The 21,819-nt window shown below is 39.8% G+C and overlaps 1 protein-coding gene across 1 annotated transcript in view; it reads left to right on the top strand.

Annotated features, from left to right (window-relative positions):
* Window positions 1–21,819, top strand: part of LOC143021354 (trypsin-like) — a 42,633-nt gene that overhangs the window by 14,963 nt on the left and 5,851 nt on the right. The window contains exons 3-6 of the mRNA XM_076178790.1: window positions 1,375–1,484; window positions 5,145–5,245; window positions 8,918–9,113; window positions 17,450–17,549. Of these exons, the coding sequence (XP_076034905.1) occupies window positions 1,375–1,484; window positions 5,145–5,245; window positions 8,918–9,113; window positions 17,450–17,549 (507 nt within the window). The remainder of the gene's footprint in view (window positions 1–1,374; window positions 1,485–5,144; window positions 5,246–8,917; window positions 9,114–17,449; window positions 17,550–21,819) is intronic.

Here is a 21,819-nt window from a genome sequence, read left to right as displayed (position 1 = left end):
AAAAGGGGATCACACATTACTGAATAAAATAGCCTGATAGTACATACATACATATACCAAGGCTTTTTCCCCCTTACAAGGGAGGTAGCCAAAAAGGAAAAGGCATAAGATCACTCCCACCCATTCCATCCCTGAATACACTCCACACCCCTCCACCCTCCCTCTCATCTTAGCACCTCCCGGATGACGGGTCATCCCTGCACCTTGTCCATTGCCCCGGGTCAGAAGCAGTGTCGAAAGACACAGCACATCCACAGCAAGGCCGCTTCATTAAATCGACGATGCCCCCTCTCCATCCCCCCATGCATAAAGGAGAAGACGGGGAGAAATCCCTTCGGGCTGCGTCAAAAATTTGCTCACACACACTACCTCACCCCCCATCCCCCCGCCCATTCCACCTCATGTATCACAACATCATCCATATACAACCATTCTCCATTCACCCCTGTCTCCTGTCCTCTCCTGTCCTTCCTCAACAGATATTCCCCTCTTCCCCAAAGCCCCCTTCACCCCATCCATCCATCTCATCCTAGGACGTCCCTTCATGTTCACTCCCTCCACATCTGCCTCCCATACCTCTTTTACTAGTCTTTCTTCACTCATTCTTTCCAAGTGTCCAAACCATCCTAATACTCTTTCATCAACCCTATCTCCCAACCCCTTTTCCACCCCTGTTCTCCTCCTCACCTCCACATTTCTCACTCTATCCAGCCTAGTAACCCCCATCATACTTTTCAGACACCTCATCTCAAACACATTCAAACTCCTTCTCTCTTCCTCTCTTATGCTCCATGTTTCTGCCCCATACAGTGCTGTTGGCACAATCACTCCTTCATATAGTCTCCTCTTAGCATCCATTCCCAAATGTCTATTCCTCATTACACTTTTTAATCCACCAAGGCATTTACTCACTTCTCTCAATTTACATTCTACCTCCACCTTCACTCCACCTTTTCCTGCCACATTTGCACCCAAGTATCTAAAACTATCCACTTCCTCCAGTCGCTCTCCCTTAATGCTCACTACCAGACTACTGCCACTTTCACCCCTTGTACATCTCATCACCTTGCTTTTAGCCAGAAAAAATAAAGATACATGGTATGAAAGTTGTTGTAATTGTTATTATTACTGTTAGTGGTGGTGGTAGTGAATACCTCCCAAGCCAAAGCTAAAAAAAATCCTACCCCACAGACCCCAGTTAAGACTCCTAAGTCTGAAACCCCTCACCTATTCCCAATGAAATGGGCAATCATTTGCATGGGGCCTGTCTGGAGCTCCTGTTATGTTATGGATGGGGTTAATGATAAGAATGACATGATATTTTTTACCTGCTTGTTTTTCATGGCTATTTGATGCATGAACAATGTATTGCAGGGTGCAATACATGGGAAGGCCTATGGAAGAAACGGGATGGTGGCTGTCAGGTCATCACACATCTTATCGTTGGTGGTGTGGAAGCAGGAGTTGGCGAGTTCCCACATATTGTAAGTACTGTACTGTATAACCTTTTCATAACCAATGCAACAAAACTTTGGAACACTTAAAATTTTATTCTAGATATTGTTAAATGATTTAATTCAATTAAGGAATCTCCCTTATCAGAAAAAGTTATAAAACTATCTGAATAATCCTTCCAGAACCATTATTGTAAAGTTGGGACTATAAAGATTTTGTTTAGGATAATACTAAGTGATTTTATCCAACTTAGAGTAATATCCTAGACTGAAATGTTTATAAAACTATCTTAATAATCCTTTCAGAACCAGTGAGATGAATTTGAGACACTTAAATGTTTAGTTCTGGCCAATACAAGACAGTTTTATTTAGCTGAGAGGAATTTTTGAGACTGGAAGGGTTTATCAAAATAAACACCATGTACTTGATAAAGGTGTAACAAGTGAAATGTCTTACTAATAAAAGCTCCATTCTCACATGGTATTTATTTTGATGTAATTGTCAGCAACTGCCATTTTCATGCACACTGTTATATCTTTATCTGACACTGGGACAGTAGACCACATAGGTGACATATCAGTGATCAAGTTGTCTATTTTCATCATCAATTGTGGGCAGACACCAAGGAGCACATTGTGTCATTCTCAATGGTATCTCCGAGCAGCTCTCATGCAACCTTTCCTACTCCAAACAACTCTTGACAGGTTCAGTCAACTTTCCTTAGCCATGAATTCTGTATTTGCTGAATTGTATCTACCTAATTGTAGTATACAGGAAAGGAGCATTGCTCACTGGGTCCTATCTCCTGTTCTCTAATTTTCAAACATACTTAGACTCAAATTCATGTACAGTATAGTTCCATCTTAATCTATGTCTTTGATTTCCAATTATCATAATTAGATTTGAATTCATATATTGTTTGAGCTTGGACTATATCACCTAAACTATACTTATGCATCTATATGGAAAATTGTATTTCTTCACATCCGTTCAACATGTGATCTTTCTTAATTTACTTTCATGACCTTTTAAAGCCCTCCCATCTTTAATCAGGTCTCTTTTATCAATGCAATCTACCCCCTTTAGTGACCTGAACACTATAATCATGTCACATCTTTCTCTTTGATCTTTCAAAGTTGGCAGATCCAGTACTTTTAATCTTTCCTCATATAGTTTATCTGCCAGGCTGGGGACCAGTTTGGTTGCTGCCCTTTGTATTCTCTCAATCTTGCTTATATCCTTCACTCTATGTGGGGACCATACTACTGATGCATATTCCAGTCTTGGATGTATCAGGGTTTTGATGAGTTTTTTCATCATCTTGGGTATTCCCTTTCATCTCCTCTATTGAGGATTCTCTTGTGGAATCAACCCTGTGAATAGGATCAACATCAGGGAAATGTGCCTCATGCCCATATAGTCAGAGTTGACGTTTACAAATTATGCAGGTAACTGGCCTAGGCTGAGTCTCACAGTACCGTCTCTGGTTTGATACGAAGTCATTCCAGCGATACCCCAAGATTCTCCGAAGGTACTTAGTGTCAAAGATGTTGAGATGCCTCCTCAGATCAATATTCAATACCCATGTCTCACAGGCATACAGAAAAACAGGGAACACAAATGACCTGAAGATTTGAATCTTAGTCCTCCTACATAAATATCATCAATGCCTATTACTCTAGTCGAGTCCATAACACCATGAGCAATACCAGCCCTTTGTAGTACTCCCTAACATAACCCACCACTGTTATGCACTACACTGCCAAGGTATGTAGAGCTTTCCAAGACCTCAATGTCCTTTCCACATGTATGGACAGACTGAACTGTGTCATCCAATAAGATCTCAAAGTCCTTGGTCTTGGTCCAGGAGACCTAAAGTCCAAGCAGTCTCACCTCCCTGTGCAGGGACATGATGGCTGCAGCCAAGACCTCCAACAACTCCGCAAGAAGGAAAGCATCATTAGCAAGGACAAGGTCAATGACTTGGGTGTTGCCAGTAGATACTCTGCACTGACACTGATCAACAACTCTGTCCAGTACCCAGTGCATACAGCTATTTAAAAGTGTTGGGGAAAAGATGCACCCATGGCTCACTCCTGAATTAATAGGAAAGAAGCTGAACACACCTCCTTCATACTTAACAGCACTCTGTCCCAGAGTGTAAACCACATATCAAGTCAATAATCCTTGCAAGAATTCCACGATGCATTAAGTTAAACATCTTAAGATCAACATGTGATGTATGCTAAATCTAGTCACCTTCCTCCTGCACTAATGGTCCCTTGCTCAGTTTACAACTGTTGAAAACCTCATTTACTTCCCACCCCTCCTTCTATCTTTCCTGTGTTCTATATTCTTCTTTTGCCACTTTTCATATTATTTCTCCAGTATTCCCCAGTACCCAGAGAATCCCCTATATACAAAACTCCAAGATTTGAAGGCACAAAAAAGAAAAAATGAGGAGAATTTTCTTTATTTGAAAGGCATATGCTTTAATGGTACAAGAAGGAATATGAAAATAATGATGAGAATACTGTAGAGGACCAAATTTACCATATGAGTGACCACAGCGATAGTCTCGTGTATGGCTGTAGCATTGTGTCGGTGAGGAAAGTTGAAAAAACGGGGTCTTGCTTTCTTGATTTATTAGCAAGCGATGTAAACAAAACAAGCGACGTATCAGACGTCTTCGTATCAGTACTTTGACATAAACAAAAGATGTCTACATAGGATTCAATTAGATACACACGACTAAAGGTGCTGTATAGGATCTAAACCTATTACAAAGTATAAACATATGAGAATCACATATAAAAGGAATCTACAGCACCAGTATATAATTCTTTAACACCATTTACATGTATATAAAAATAATAATAAGACAATTAATCTCAATTTACCACAATGGCGAGGAAAGTAACCGCACTCCCACTTTGTTCAAATAAACAGACTGTTAAAAAACAGATTTGTTCCCAGTCACCACCATTGTTGTATGTTTATTCCTTGCCATATTGTTACATATTTTTCGTCATGCCTCCCAAGCACTCATAAACATCCTCCTTCGTTGTGGAGCCTCTCAAGAAAAAGCAACATAAAAAATTGACATTGGTGTGCAAATTAGAAATCATAGAGGCACAAAGAAAGGCAAGGTGTGAGATTGGGCATGCTATGAGTCTTGCCTCTTTTGCTGACAGTACAGTGACAAAGAAAAAAGAAATTTACAAGAAGATGGCCATTCTCCTCCCATACCTCAGTGATGTACAGTGTGTTGCATCACATGCTTCACTATATTTGTTTGTTAAGTTTTGAGTAAACACCAGTTTGAAGTTCATTTATTGCTTATTGATATAACTACAGATTTAAGAGCATTACTGTCTGTATATAGTACTTTAGGGTTACTTAGGGGGCTGTTTCCTGGACTACATATCCACAATTTCTTAGTCCCTATGGGATAAATTGATTCAGTATATGAATTATCATTATACAAAAATGTTTTGAAATATATATTCCTTTCATATATAGGGATTTCTGATACAATATTTTCTTCTCGCACAACCCCTGAAAGATATATTTTTTTGTCCCTCTTCTCTTCTTCCCATTGTATCCAACCCATACCTACCTTCTTCCCATTTTTTCCCCATTGTATCACAGACAATATGAAAAAATCTGACTCTGAGGATGAATTGCAGGCACATGTGGGTACAAGGAGTAATGATTTCATCAAAATGCATTGTGGTGGTTCCCTCATACATCGCAAATGGGTCATCACTGCTGGACACTGTGTTGAATTGTGAGTTCCCTTTTAGTTTCCATAATGTTTGTAGGACTATACCGTATATACTCGTGTATAGGTCACACTTTTTTAACTAAATATTTCACCAAAATCAGAGGTGCAACCTATCCACTCGACATTAATGAGGCACAGCACTACTCTGTCACTGAAGTTGCAATAATTGGTGATTCTAATGTGACAGTGACATGGAATTTCAGTGGTGTTTGCACAATATGCATTGGGAAGCTTTTCAAGCCTTTTGTATGCATAAAATATATATCTAAGTTTCCTACCGACTCGCTGCTTTAAACTGAACTAATGCTGCTAGAAAATCACATATCAGTTACAATAAAATTGTAAAATATTCTCTTTTCCAACTCTTTCATATGTTTTATAGTGTTTATAAGCAATGCAACCTTGACCCTTTGTTTACTGTACGTTACTGTACAAGTACATCACCTGTTTCACTCGTGGCTGCATTTCTATGATATGTGCGCAAATTATGTTTTCATCCCGTTTGCAGTAATTAGGCCTAAAACTCCATGTGATCTACCGGAGATCTAACGGTACAGTAGGCCTAATGGAACTTTATGAAAATAATATTCTTTTATTACAAAAAGCATAAGTTAAAGTTATATTACGGGATACATACATACATATACCAAGGCTTTTTCCCCCCTCCTCCCTTGTAAGGGGGAAAAAGTCTTGGTATATGTATGTATGTATCCCATAATATAACTTTACCTTATGATTTTTGTAATAAAAAATTATTATTTTCATAAAGTTTCATTAGACCTACTGTACTGTTAGATCTCCGGTAGATCACATGGAGTTTTAAGCCTAATAACTGCAAACCCTTATCATGAGTACTAGTTAGAGAAAGAGCTATGAAGTAGGTTTTAAGCTGAAAGTGGTGGATTATGCAGAACATGGAAACAGATCTGCAGAAAGGGAGTTTGGGGTTTCAGAAAAGGTAGTGAGGGGATGGAGAAAGCAGAAAGATCAGCTTAAAGAAATGCCGAAATCCAAGAGAGCAGCAAGGTTTTCAGTATCTCCATACCAAAGTCTTGAAAAAGAATTGTTTGATTGGGTTGTAGACCTTAGAAATAATGGCCTTATTGTGAATAGACTTTCAATAAGAACCAAAGCCCTTCAGCTAGCACTGAAATGTAATTTTACACAATTTAAACCTTTGGCAGGGTGGTGTACAAGGTTCATGAATAGATTTGGATTGACACTGTGGCAAAAAAACTCATATTGCTCAAAAACTGCCAAAAGACATTGAGCAAAAAGTTCATAATTTTGTCAAATTTGTGCTGAAGGAGCATAAAATGTTTGATTTTTCCCTACGAAATATTGGAAACATGGATGAAACTCATGTATTTCGATATGCCGGGAAACACTGCTATAGACAGAGTGGAAAGTAAAACTGTTACAGTAAAAACTACAGGACATGAAAAGCAGCATTTTACTGTTGTGTTAGCCTGCCAAACTGATGGAAAATAGCTTCGTCAAATGGTTATCTTCAGAAATTGTGGATATCTTGGATGATATCTGGCGAAAAGGAATTTACTAAAGGTGGTGCACTGAGAAGACCTGGATTGAGTATAATTATAGAATGGATGAAAGAAACCTGAGGCAGTATTCCTGAAGAGCTAATTATCAAGTCCTTCAAAAAATGTTGCATCTCAAAAACAATGGATGGAAGTGAAGATGACATGTTATATAAGGATTTGGTAGCTTCAACTACAAGCACAAATGAGGATGAAGATGAACCTAATGTAAGTGATGATGAGCTGAATGACTACTATAAATGACCAATGATGATGTGGTAATTGATGAACAAATGATAAGATTGTTTGAAAGTAATGATGACAGTGAAAAAGAATTTTCCAGATTTGACAGTGATGGTAACAGTGAAAAATAGCTTGAGGGATACAGCCCTGATGAAGTACCAGGGTAGAGGCTAAATGAATAAAGACTTTTACTAAAGTATGGTAACATTTTCTTCTATACTGTTGTATGGTGTCCAATTGACAGTTAAACTATTGATTTTTTTTGGTCAAGTTGACAATAATGTTCTTTACGCAAGTGCATAATAAGCTTATGATTATAGTTTTAGAAATGCAACCATTGTTTATGTAAGTTTGCATAATGCACATGGGTCACAGTCGGACAATCTACATATGTTCTGATGTTAAAATTTTGTGAGTAAAGTTTTGAAATAAAGGTAAATATCTGATCATTTTTATGTTTGAATGGGTCTTGTAAATTGCCAGATTATAGTGCAACCTATCTGTAGGTCAACTGCAAATAACCACTTTGACAACCACAAACTAGTGGTGTGACCTATCCACTGGTGCAACCTATGTGCAAGTATATACGGGATGTGTGTATTTACCTAGTTGTATCTTACGGGAGGGGGAGCTATGCTTGTGGTGTCCTGTCTTTGTATCTCGCAACATCTAGTTTGTTCTTAAATTCATGTACGGCGTTTGCACACACTATTGTTTTGTCCAATTTGTTCCAGACATCCACCACTCTGTGTGGAAAGCTTTTTTTTTTCTGATCTCTTCTATAACTGTCCTTTTTTTAGTTTCCTTTCATGTCCACTTGTTTATTTTTCTGTCCCAATTTAATAAGTCTTCTCTATCAAGGACTTCCATGCCTTTCATAATTCTATAAATGGTCAACAGATCACCTCTTTCTCTTCTTTGTTCCAGGGTTGGTAATTCTAGTTTAGACAATCTTTGCTCATATGTCAGTTTTGAAAGTGTTGGAGCCAGCTTTGTCATTGCTCTTTGGATTCTTTCTATTTCCCTTATATTCTTCTTTGTACTGAGTGTCCATGGTGTTGCTGCGTACTCCAGTCTTGGTCTTATCAGTATGAGTAGTATTTTCTTTACCATTTCCTCATTCAAGTAATTAAAAGCCACCTTTACTGTTCTAAACAAATTGTAGATTTCTCCGACTATTTTGTTTATCTGTTTGTCTAGGGATATTTAGCTAGTTGTATTTACCTAGTTGTATTTTACGGGAAGGTGAGCTATGCTCATGGTGTCCCATTTTCATATCTCGTTTTATCCAGACTGTTTTTAAATTCGTGTATTGTTTTTGCAACACCACTTTCTCATCTAACTTGCTCCAGACATCTATTACTCTATGGGGAAAGCTGTTCTTTTTCAGGTCTCTTCTATAACTGTCTTTCTTGATTTTCTTTCTGTGTCCTCTTGTATCTCTATTATCCTATTTTATTAGATCTTCCCTATCAATAATTTCTATGCCTTTCATAATTCTATAGATAGTTATCAAGTCCCCTCTCTCTCTCTTCTTTGCTCTAATGTCTATAGCTCAAGTTTTCCCAGTCTCTCCTCATATGATAGATTTGAGAGCATTGGTGCCAATTTTGTAATTGCTCTTTGTATTCTTTCAAGTTTCATTATATATTTTTTGTACTTGGTGACCACTCAGTTGCTGCATACTCCAATCTTGGTTTTATCAAAGTGACTAGTATTTTCTTCACCATTTCTTCATCCAGGTATGTAAATACCACTTTGATTGATCTTATTAGATTATAAGTTTCTCCAAAAATTTTGTTTATATGTTTCTCAGGGGACATATTATTCATAATAATTACTCTCAGGTCCTTCTCATTTTCCACTAATGTCTGTTTATATCCTTCTCTATCAGTACAAACGTGGAGTATGTGGTGCAACTAGGTGAGCATGATGTCAGATATAACAGCGACACACCAATTCGTGTACTTGATGGTAATCAGGGTGCCAGGGCTCCCACTGAGCAGTTAGTTACAGTGAAAAGGATTTTCCTACATGAATTATTTGTGGAGCGCTACCATGACATCGTCCTCCTCAAACTCAATAAGCCAGTAGGTATTTTGTCACTGTAAATACTATTGCCACTGCTAATACTGATACTATTATACTACCGCAACAACTGCCAGTATTTTTACCTAGTTGTATTTTACGGGACTGGAGCTATGCTTGTGTTGACCCGTTTTTGTATCTCTCTACATCTAGTTTGCTTTTGAATTTGTGTATATTTCTGGCATTAACTGTTTCACTGTAAAATTTGTTCTAGACGTCAATTACCCTGTGTAACTGTTCTTTTTCAGGTCTCTTCTGTAACTGTCTTTCTTTAGATTCTTTGCTTGTGTATGGAATATTGACTGCATAAATTTTATATTAGCTACTCTAGGAACATCAGTGACATCCCTGCAGACCAGTCATACATCCTTTTTTATGTGTTGCCAATAGATGCTCTGCAGCTATGTTGATTGACAACTCTGTCCAATACTCAGTCCATACAGGTATTGAAAAGTGTTTGGGTGAGGACACATCCTTGCCTCACCCATGAATTAACAGGGAAAAAGCTAGACATGCCTCTTCCATACTTTACAGCACTCTTTGTCCTATAGTATAAGCCAGATATGAAATCAATAATCCTTGCAGGAATCTTATGGATCTACAGAAGATCCCACAGCACTATGATGAACTGAGTCTTCTTGATATTGAAATAAGCTGCAAGAAACCCCTGTAGATGTTCACATTGGTGCCCTACAAGAATACAAAGTACTAAGATCTGATCAGTTGTTGACTTACCTAGTGTGAACTCGGACTGTTCAGGCTTCTGAAACTTTATCAGATGTGAACAAACCCATGTTTGTTCACCTTACACTGAGTAGTGTAATGCTGCAGTAGTTGTTTCAGTCATGCTGGTTCCCTTTCCCCTTCCATATAGGGGCGACCAGACCTTATTTGCAGTCAGAGTGAATGGTACTGGACTGCCAGAGAGCAGACAGTACCACATGCAACCCACAGTTCATGGCCTCACCTTCAGCTTTCAGCAACTCTGTACTGATGTTGCAGATGCCAGCTGTCTTTCCACCCTTCATCTTACAGCCTCTTTGACCTGTCAGAGAGGGTGGAGATTTGTCTGTCAGTGTATCAGGAACTGGCACTTGAATACCATTGAGGGGAAGCTGTCTGTTTTGATTGTCACTGAGTAACTGCTAGTACTCAGCAAAGGGGCTGTACTGCTCCACACCTGACACTAGCTCACCATCAGTTGTTTGGATTGTGCTCCTCTGAGTCACAGATTTTGAATGGAGTTTTTCCCAGGGCTTGGTAAGTAGGCCTGAGGTAATTTACATTAAAATGGCCCTTGACATCCTCAGCAATTCCCCTGACATACTTCCCCTTATCCATTCTCATTAGAACTCTAGTCCTCCGTTTCTGAGTCCTATATTGGTCTAGGTGCCCAGCCATTTTGGCAGCACAGCCCAACTCTATACCCTCTGGTGTCTCCTGCAACATGACACCACTACCTGACCTTAGGTGCTCTCCAACACACTCCTTAGCATCTTTCAGTTTCATGTTTAAAAGTGCCCTACAGTTCTTCAGGGTCCTCAAGAGAGCCGAGTACTTAAAATCAATTAGAGGTTGCTACTTCATACTCCTGGGGACATACATCATCCCTGAGTTTCCACAGATGAAACCCAGGTGGGTTACATCTTGGGATTCTCCTAAATTTGATTTACAGTCTGAGTGTTGCAACCACAAGTCTGTGATTGGCCCAAAAGAATTCAGCACTTTGATAAACCCTGGAGTTCTATAGGATTTTTCAACAAGCATTTACCTAGTTGTATTATACGGGAAGGGAGCTATGCTCATAGTGACCCATCTTTGTATCTCTCAGCATCTAGTTTGTTCTTAAATTTTTGTATGGTTTTTGCACATACTATTTTTTTGTCCAATTTGTTCCAGACATCTATCACTCTGTGTGGAAAACTATTCTTTTTCAGATCTCTTGTAAATATCTTTTTTTAGTTTAATTTTCATGTCCTCATGTTTTTCTTCTGTCCCACTTTAATAAATCTTCTCTGTCAAGGACTTCTATACCTTTCATGATTCTGTAAATGGCCAGTAAATCTCCTCTTTCTCTTCTCTGTTCCAGTCTCTTTGACCACTCCTCCAGCATTACTATACCATATCTATTGGTGCGGCTCAAGTCTCTGGAACCAAGAACCACTAATCCTCAGTCTTTTGGACTTTGCAAAGTTTAGAAGGTCTAGAGAACTGTTGTTGTTGTTGTTGTTGTTTTCCTTCTCTAGACTGTCTGTCCGAGCAGTCCCGTCTCCCCAAGGAATGCCATAGCCGAAACTGGATTTTCCCACAAATCCTTTATAGAGCGTATGTTGTGTTGTTTGCGTGCATGATTGTGTATAATGCAGTCTTCCATTATGTGTTGTATGGTATGGGGTGAAGTGTTACATCCTGGGCAGCTGTTCACAATGCGGTCATCCAGCCTCTTCTGGTAGCTTAGAAGTGCTGGGTGGTGACCGCACCGCAGTCTGGCCAAGTGGACTCTGTCCTTTCGTGGGAGAGAGGATTCAGAAGGGTGGATATCAGGGGGTCTGGCATGCAGCAGTGTGTTGTCTTTCAGTGTGTTAATGGAGCGGTGAGTGATATGATTATGAATATGTTTCCGGAGGCTGGTATTTGGTGGTTGTGGAGGAAGAGAAGAGAGTATCTGTGCGTAATAAAGGTCTTTGGGTGTTGTTTTAATGTTTCTTGGTGTGTGTGGGTGTTCTGCTATGTAGTGTAGCGGGTGTAATGTGTTTGTGGTGGCTGCAGCAAGTGTTTGTGTGCCTCTCATGTCGAGGTGGTCCTTGACTTTGAGGACTTTTGTTTCATGGTGTAAATGGTCTGTAGGTGTTATATTTGTGCAGCCTGTAATTGTTTTTAGGGCTTTGTTTTGTATGATTTGAAGGGTGTTGTGGTATGTCTCACTGAGATTAGGAGCCCATGCAGGACTCGCATAATTCAACACTGAGCGTATGCATTGTTTGTATATTGTTATATTAGTTTCTTTGTTTTGTCCAAATGTTGTTCCAGTGATTGACTTAAGTGCGTTAAGTCTGGGTGTGCATTTGTTTTTTATGTTTGTGATGTGTTGTTTGAAAGACATGGATGTATCGTATGTTACACCAAGAATTTTCAGTGTGTTTGTGTGTGGTATTAGAGTGTTGTTGATGTAGAGATGAGGTATGTATTTGTGTTCTTTTGTCCAGTTTGTGAGAAGTGTTGCTGTAGATTTGGTTGGAGCTATTTTGAGTCTGTTTGTGATGAACCATGTGTTGAGTGTGTCAAGGTATGACTGGATTATTTCTGCAGCTTTGTCTGTGTTACGATGTGTGCATGTGATTGTTATGTCGTCTGCGTAGGAAGAGATTTGTATTTCTGAGGTGTCTGGCGTGGGTAAGTCATGCATGTATAAATTAAATAGTGTGGGGGATAGAACTGAGCCCTGTGGTACTCCGTTCTTAATGTTTCTGATGTGCGATGCTTGGCCATTATATGACACGTAAGCATTCCTACCTGCCAGACAATTGGCCAGCCATCTTTTGGTGTTATTGTGCATGTCTGTGTTATATATTTTATTTGTTAGGTTGTGGCGGGGGATAGCATCAAAAGCTTTACTAATGTCTAATGTTATAAGAAGTGTTCTTTGGTGGGGCCTATCTGAATTGATGCCATCTAAAATTCTTTGTGTGAGGTTTGTCAGAAGAGTGTTTGTGGAGTGTAGTGGCCTAAAACCGTGTTGTGAGTCAGCAAGGGGAATATGTGGTGTGACAAGTTTAAGTATTAGGCGTTCAATGACTTTAGAGGGGGTGCAGAGAAGTGTGATTGGGCGGTGCGATGTTGGGATTGTTGGGTCTTTGTTCGGTTTTGGAATGGTGATTATTTTACCATGCTTCCAGATGTCGGGTATAGTGTTGTGTGAATAGCTGTAGTTTGCAATGTTTGTGAGTGCGTGTATACCTTGTGGTCCAATGTGTTTTAGGTGGATGTTGCCTATGTTATCAGGGCCACAGGCAGATGAGTGCTTGAGACTATGTATTATGAGTTTTGTCTGACTGTCTATGAAGGGTATATAGTCTGAGTCTGTGGGAAAGTCTTTCTTACGTCGAATGGTGCGTCGGTCGTCAGGGTGAGAAGTGAGATGGCTTGTCTGTGCAAAATGACGTATGAGTGTGTTTGCTTGTTGTCTGTTTGAGGGTAGATTATCTGTTGTTGTGATTATTGCTGCGTGAGAGCGTGTAGTGTTACTGTTGGATAGTGTAATGCTGTTGAGTGTTTTGTACAATTTGCTGGTGTTTGTTTTGTGATCAAGTGTATTGATAAAGTTTTGCCAATTTTGTGTTTTTTGTTCATGTATTTTATTGGCAATCACAGTGTTTAGTGTTTGTATTTGGTCTGCTATGTTTTGAGGGATAGGTGTGGGGGTACCGTGTTTAAGTGTGTCACGTTGTCTGATGAGGCTTTGGATTTCTGGTGTGAAGTTGGGGTTGTGTGATTTTCTGTTGCCTCTAGGGATGTATCTCTTGTCTGCATTTTGTATGATTGTATTAAAAGTGTGCACAGCATTGTTTATGTTTGTGATTGGTGTACTGTTAAGTGTTTCAAAATGTTGTTCTGTCTCTTCAATAAAAGCTTCCCCGTTAGCTCTCTTGTAATTGGTGTAAGTGTGTCTGTGGCCAACTGGGGTGCATCTTGTTTTGGTGGTGATGATGATTGGAAGGTGGTCAGAGCCAAGGGTTCCGACCACTCTCCATGATGTTGTTGGGGTTAGGTAGGGGGAGCAAAAGGTGATATCAGGAGAGGAGGGAGTGTAGAGGGCTTGGTGTGGGATATGTGTATGATTATGTGTGTTGTTCATGATAGTCAATGAGTCAAACTGAGTCTGTATATCAAGCCCTCTGTCTGTGTCAGGGTTGTCGACATACCAGGCAGACGACTTGGCGTTGAAGTCTCCACCCATGATCAGGTTGGGGATTGAGGCTAGTTGGCTAAAATGAGGCCTGAAGGTGTCTGGAACTGTGGGGGATGATTGGGGGGGAATGTACATGTTAACTATTGTCAGTGTTGATTTGTTGCCTGTGCGGATTCGAATGGATTGGATTTCTGTTGTGTTATCTGTGGTAGGGAGGAGAATTTTGGTTGTGGCACTTGTGTCCACAAAACAGATGGAGTGGTGGATCAGGGTGATGAGTCCACCGCCATAGCCGTCAGTCCGGTCTTGTCTGATGGTGGTGTAATTATGAAATGATGGTGTTTTGTGTGAGTGTCTTAGTTTTGTTTCTTGTAAAATCGCAATGTGTATGTTGTGTTGTTTAAGAAAGTGTTCAAGTTCATGTTTTTTCGTGTTAATACCGTCAATGTTGTGTTGTAATATGTTGATGTTGTGTGTTTTGTATGTGTTGTACGTTGCCGTTTGGGGTTGAGGTTGGGGTGGTAGTGGGGAAGGTGTAGGATCTGGGTCAGAGGGGGGGAAAGGAGAGATCGGGAACAAAGGAAGGGGAGTACTAATCGGGGGTAAGGGCAGAGGGAGGTGAGGAGTGGGAGTGGGTGAGGGTGCTGGTTGTGGTTGGGGAGGTGGTAGTGGGGTTACTGGAGGGCAGGTAGAACATGTCCAAGTGTTTGTGTATTGGTTTGTGTCAGCAAGTGTTGTACAAGTGAGGTGGGCCCAGTTTTTGCACATATTGCACTGAACTGAGCCCTTTGTCTGTCTGCTCGAAGTAATGGGTTTAGAGCATGTTGGGCATGTGTATTTTGTGGTGGGCCCAGGATTGCTCTCTACATCTCCAGCTAAAAGTAGAAGAAGAGGGGTGATCGCTGGAAAATCACCCCTCGGTGCAGAAAAAACGTAATATTGCATGTTGGGAAAAAGGATTGTGGTACTCCCCAAGGTAGGCGTAGCTCCTCTTGGGGATCGGTGCCACCTGCGTAGAGCCGGTGGCCAGGGGTGGTTGCTGCCATTTGGCCCCCCTACTCTTGGGGTTGGGGGGTGGTCCCACGACGTAGACACTGCAGCTCCAGGACCAGGAGAGAACTGTTGATGTGTCTGGTTCCAGAACCAAGGGGACCAATACCTACCTTATAGCCGGCTCTGTCAGTACCAGTAACTGCATTGAAGTCACCCAAAGCAGTAAATGTGTCTTGTGGTCAATTATAGATTAGAAGTTGGCATAGAGTATCTCCTTCTCTTCAAGGTTATATGCCTCAGTAGAGGCATATACTGCAATAAGAAAGATGAAACCCTAGCTGTACTTCAGCCTCATCTACATCATACATTCATCAACCAGAGTAACCTTTACAATAAAATGCTATAGCTGGCTAGATATGCTTACAGCTACTCCTTTGTGGTTGGTCCCATCAGTTCGGCCCTACTAAAAGTAGGTATAACCTTCAATACTGATCTCACTGCTGCCTGGTCTTCTCACCATTGAGAGAACCATTATATCCAATCAAAACTTTCTGAGCACCACCAATGAAAAGGGTAGTCGGTCATTCTGGGAGAAAGATTGTTTTAGGCACCCACACAGAGATCCTGCCAGAGGTTCACCCCCAACTTGGCTCAATATATTTGTACCTCAGGTGCAACACCCTGGCATCATGCACAGCAGGTTTGGTGATTTTGATGGGGACAAGTTGCAAGCCCGTCTCCACCATATGTTTCTAGTATGGTTGCCATAAACATAAGCCCGTGACTTGCCCTCCCATACCTCCATCCACCACCAAGCCCAACAAAGGGAGACAAGGATTTGGGTACACATATTAACCCAATATCTGGGTGTCCAACATACCCTCCTCTTGGGGATCGGTGCCACCTGCGTAGAGCTGATGGCCAGGGGTGATTGCTGCTGTTTGGCCCCCAACTCTTTGGGTTGGGGGCCAACACTTCTCACCAACTGGACAATAGAACACAAATACATACCTCATCTCTACATCAACAACACTCTAATACCACACACAAACACACCGAAAATTCTTGGTGTAACATACGATACATCCATGTCTTTCAAACAACACATCACAAACATAAAAAACAAATGCACACCTAGACTTAACGCACTTAAGTCAATCACTGGAATGACATTTGGACAAAACAAAGAAACTAATATAACAATATACAAACAATGCATACGCTCAGTGTTGAATTATGCAAGTCCTGCATGGGCTCCTAATCTCAGTGAGACACACCACAACACTCTTCAAATCATACAAAACAAAGCCCTAAAAACAATTACAGGCTGCACAAATACAACACCAACAGACCATTTACACCATGAAACAAAAGTCCTCAAAGTCAAGGACCACCTCGACATGAGAGGCACACAAACACTTGCCGCAGCCACCACAAACACATCACACCCGCTACACTACATAGCAGAACACCCACACACACCAAGAAACATTAAAACAACACCCAAAGACCTTTATTACGCACAGATACTCTCTTCTCTTCCTCCACAACCACCAAATACCAGCCTCCGGAAACATTTTCATAATATCACTCACCGCTCCATTAACACACTGAAAGACAACACACTGCTGCATGCCAGACCCCCTGATATCCACCCTTCTGAATCCTCTCTCCCACGAAAGGACAGAGTCCACTTGGCCAGACTGCGATGCGGCCACCACCCAGCACTTCTAAGCTACCAGAAGAGGCTGGATGACCGCATTGTGAACAGCTGCCCAGGATGTAACACTTCACCCCATACCATACAACACATAATGGAAGACTGCATTATACACAATCATGCACGCAAACAACACAACATACACTCTATAAAGGATTTGTGGGAAAACCCAGTTTCGGCTGTAGCATTCCTTGGGGAGACGGGACTGCTCGGACAGACAGTCTAGGGAACGACAACAACAACAACAACATACCCTCCTTGTTGGTGGGTCACCAGTGGAGGAGCCGGTTTAGTCACTGACAATCCGACCATGTGGCAATTAGTACTGGATTACATGGCCCCAGTAGAAGGTCTGTTGCTCAGTCAGTGGCATAGAAACAGTCCCACACTAATACAACACAGATAAGAATCCAAAGTTTCTCCCCAAAGATATTTCTGAGAGGACATGAGGATTGTTGCCAGCTGTTGTGGGGCTGCAGGTTTCCCACTTAGTGAAACTCAAGGCAAGAATTATTATAATTCCTAAAGAGATCTATGGGAGGGTCCAATGACCCATGGTGGAGTTGTAAGTTTCCAGTCAGCGAAGCTTGAGGCAACAATTATTATTATCATTTCTGTACATGCAAACATATGCAACACTTGTGTATAACTCTCACTTTTCTTTGCTCAAGATATCTGATATAACATGTTATGCATATCCTTTATTATTCTTACAGGTACAATTCACATCACGTGTAATACCAGCCTGTCTCTTTAACAAGAAAAATGAAGACCTAATAGGATCAAATGTTGTTGTTGCTGGATGGGGTAATACTAGTAAGTCTATGGAGTTGTTGAACTATACACTCAGAGATTCCTTTGTATGTATTTATCTGGATGAATTTTACAGGAAGTAGGCTGACTCATTATATCTTACCTCTTTATATTAGTTCAGATTCCAAGTATTGATTACTTTGAACCTTCTAAATGTGCATAATACTAATACCCCTTTCTAGTTTTGCACCTACTCATATTCAAATACACACATTTCTGATTGTGCAGTATTCACATAATTGTATTTAACTAAATCTTCTTCAAAGATGGGAGTTAGGATATAGGGTTGATGAAAGAGTTTTGGGATGGTTTGGATACATGGAAAGAATGAGTGAAGAAAGATTAGTAAAAGAGGTGTGGAAGGCAGAGGTGGAAGGAATGAACATGGGAGGGTGATCAAGGATGAGATGGATGGATGGGGTAAAAGGGGCATTGGGAAAGAGAGAAATGTCTGTTGAGGAAGGGAGAAGATAGGGGTGAGTAGAGATTGGTTGTGTATGGATGAAGCTGTGATGCATGGAAGGGAGTGGGTGGGGAATGGGGGGTGAGAGAGTATGTGTGAATGATATTTTGACACAGCCTGAAGGGTAGGGTTTTCTCCTCATCTTCTCTTTCTCTGCATGACGGGATGGAGAGGGGGGGGGGTCACCAATTAATGAAGTGGCCTTGCATCCCTGCATCTCTGACCTGGGGTAGTGGGGGAGATGCAGGGATGACCCATCATCCAGGAGCCAAGAAAAGAGTGAGGAAGGGGTGGTGAATGGGAGTGGAGTATGTGGGGATGAAACGAGTGGGAGTGGATTTATGCCTTTGACTTTGGCTATTTCTCTTGTAAGGGGGAAAAATGACATTGGTATATGTATGTATGATTTAGCTAAGTGTACTTACCTAATTGTAATATCCAGGAAAGGAACCACATTCATGGAATCCCATCTCTTTTTTTCTCACATATCCCTATTTTAAAACCAAACAAACCACCTGAAAACTGCACATCATAGACCAATTTCACTACTATTCACAATATCTAAACTAAAGGAGAGGCTGGTAGTACCAAGAAGCAAATCAGAAATATCTACCTCCCCCAACCAATATGGATTCAAGGAAAGCCACTCCACCAGCACACTACTCACTAATATCACACAATTGCTGGAAGGATTTTATTAGGAAAATATAAAAATATCCAGAAAGAACAGTTATTGTAGCTCTTATAGTTTTTGAGAAGGTCCCTAAATACATACTATCTAAAGAGATAATTGGAACAGACATTCTCAGCAAGAAGAAGAAGTTGTTAACAAACTTCATAACAGTAAGACAATGAAGAGCAACCAAAAACAAACAAGTCTTAGGAACAAAAAGGCTATATAATGAAGTTCCCCAAAGTGCAGTATTTTCACCTTTACTATTGTCCAATCTCTTCATGAGTGATCTCGTAACTCCAGAACCAGAAGTAAACACGAATGTTCTCTCATACTCAGATGACCTTATAATAACTCAACACAGTAAATACAAAATGGCAGCAAAGAACACTCAAGCCTACATGAATAAACTAGAACAATGGCTCTTAAAGAATATAATGGAAGCCTCACCCCCAGAAATCAACAGTGATGTTTGCAAACACCAGACAACTGTGAATAAACAAAATGCCCTATAATGAAATTAAATGGCCAAATTCTTCAGTCAGAAAAGAACTGTAAAAGTCTAGGCCTCACATTTGAAACTCGTATGGCTTTCAACCCACGTGTCAAGGACCTGACAAAAAATAAATAAATAAATAAATAAAAATAATGATAATAAAAAAATGCACACACACACATTGGTTGGAGTGGCAGCGAAGTCTGGACTCCAGTGATTTCTACAAGTTTTGAGGATCACAACAACAAGTACCTGTGTTGTATTAATAGGGAAGGGGAAAGCTCGTGGTGTAGTGGGAAGGTGAAGAAAAAGGAGAAGGGGAGGGATTACTGAGGAAAATGGAAGGAAATGAGGAAGGGGAAGATAGGGCCCAGGAACAACTCAGACGGTATGTAAACAAGAGACGGCCTGATGATAATGGTGAAGTTGATGTGATTAGTAAAAATTAGAAATATAGATAATAGCAGTGCAATGGAAAGTGAAGCTAATTATTTCCATGGATTTAATGAGGGAGGAAAAGACAACCTCCCCTGACTAGAAAATTTAGAGGAGAAACTAAAATAAATTAATGAAAATTGCGAAGCTAAGTTTAACCAAATAAAGTCAATTACTCAAAGAGTTGATAAGCTGGAAGAACTAAAGAAGGAGAATCAAAACCTAGCTAAAGAAATAATAGAATTAAAAAGACAGTTAAGAGAAGTAAAGGAAAAGAATGAGGAATTGAAGAGGAGTAATAAAGAGAATAAAGAGTCCATAGCAGAAGAGGTAAGTGGTTGGAAAAAAGTACAAGAGAACAATAAAATTGAATTTAGAGGTATAATGGAACAGCAGAGGAAAGAACAAACTGAAGACACAGTTATCAAAATGATGAGGGAGGAGAATATATTAAGAGACTTAGCAGATAAAAAGAAATGTATAATTATATGAGGGATGGAAGAGAAGTATAATCTAAATAGGACTGCAAGAATAAAGGAGGAAAAGGAAAAAGTAAATATATTAGAAATAGTTCAAGAAGATGAACCAGAAATAGGGAAACAAATAGAAGAAATGTATAGGCTTGGGAAATACAATACAGATAAGACCAGACCAATTAAGGTTAAATTCAGGTCACAAACCAAGCAGAGAATATCTTAGCAAAAACAGGGAAACTAGCAGACAGTGAGCAATATAAAAAGGTATGGATAAAAAGAGAAATGAATAAAGAGGAAAGAGAGGATGAGAAAACAAAAAGACTAGAAGCTAAGGAAAAAAATGAGAAAAGAACTGAGTCAGAAAAAGAGAAATTCTATTGGAGAGTAGTGCATATGAAAATGAGGAAATGGTTCATAGCAAGGGAAAACAGAGGGGAAATGGAAAACACAATGGAAGTAGCAGAAAATTAAAAGTGTCTTACACAAATATAGATGGCTTAATAACAGGCTTGAACAAATTGAATGATTATCTGAAGGAAAAAGAACCGGACATAATGGGAATTGTAGAGACAAAATTGAAAGGTACACTACCACCCAACAGTGTAGGACATGGTGCATATAATTATTGGATTAGAAACAGAGGGGTGGAGTTATGTTCCTGACTAAGAAGGATATATATGTGAGGAATGTCACATATGGAAAGAATAGAGTAGAGATGATTATGATGGAAGTGGAGGACAGGGATGGGAAGAGCAGGAAGTTTGTAGTAAATTATGTGCCTCCTAAAACGGCCTGGTGGGAAGAGAGAGAACCCAAAAGTATGTTAGAAGACACAAGGATAACACTAAATAAGATAATGGAAGATGGAGGAAGAATAGTTATAATGGGTGACTTTAATTGTAAAGAAATCTGCTGGGAAGAGATGACAGTAAAGGGTGGAGACAACCTATGGGGAAATGTACTACTTGATATGATTATAGAACATACAATGACACAATGGATTCAAGAGCATAGTAGGTATACAAATGAGGAAGAACCATTGAGACTGGATCTAATAATCACATCAGAACTTGAAATAGTGGACAAGATTGAATATAAGACACCAATAAGTAAAAGTGACCACATTTTGGTTGAACTGGAACTAAATGAGGAAAAATACATGAACAAAATGAACAATATAGAAAGGGAAGATTGATGTATGAAAAAACAAATTTTGATAAAATAAGAGAATTCTTTCAAAAAGTAGACTGGTAAAGAATACACAAGAAGGAAACAACAGTAGAAGAGAAATGAAATGTTTTGACAAAAATGTATAAAGAAGGAGTGGAAAAGTATGTCCCAAGACGAAAACAAGAAAAAAAAAATGTAAAGTGCTGGTACAACAAAAGATGTAGGGAGTTAAAAGACAAAAGAGATAAAGCTTGGATAAAATGGAAAAAAGACAAAAGACCTGAAAAATGGAAAATATACACTAGTTATAGAAATGAATATGTACAAGTGTGCAGAGAGGGAAAGAGAAAATACGAAAAAGATGTCATAGAAAAATGAAAAGAACAACCAAATCTATTTTACAGATTTGTAAACAACAAATTGAAAAACAAACAAGAATTAGAGAAACTACGACAAGGAGGAGTTGAATACAAACAAGAATTGGAAATGGCAGAAATTATTAACAAACATTTTAGATCGGTGTTTACAAGGGAGAACATGCAACCTAGAGATATTGAATG

This window comes from Oratosquilla oratoria, chromosome 42, assembly GCF_046742065.1.
Source record: "Oratosquilla oratoria isolate Oo_2021 chromosome 42, ASM4674206v1, whole genome shotgun sequence".
In the NCBI taxonomy this organism is placed as follows: domain Eukaryota; kingdom Metazoa; phylum Arthropoda; class Malacostraca; order Stomatopoda; family Squillidae; genus Oratosquilla; species Oratosquilla oratoria.
Note: the sequence above shows the minus strand (reverse complement) of the source record. Positions and strands in the feature narration are given on the sequence as shown.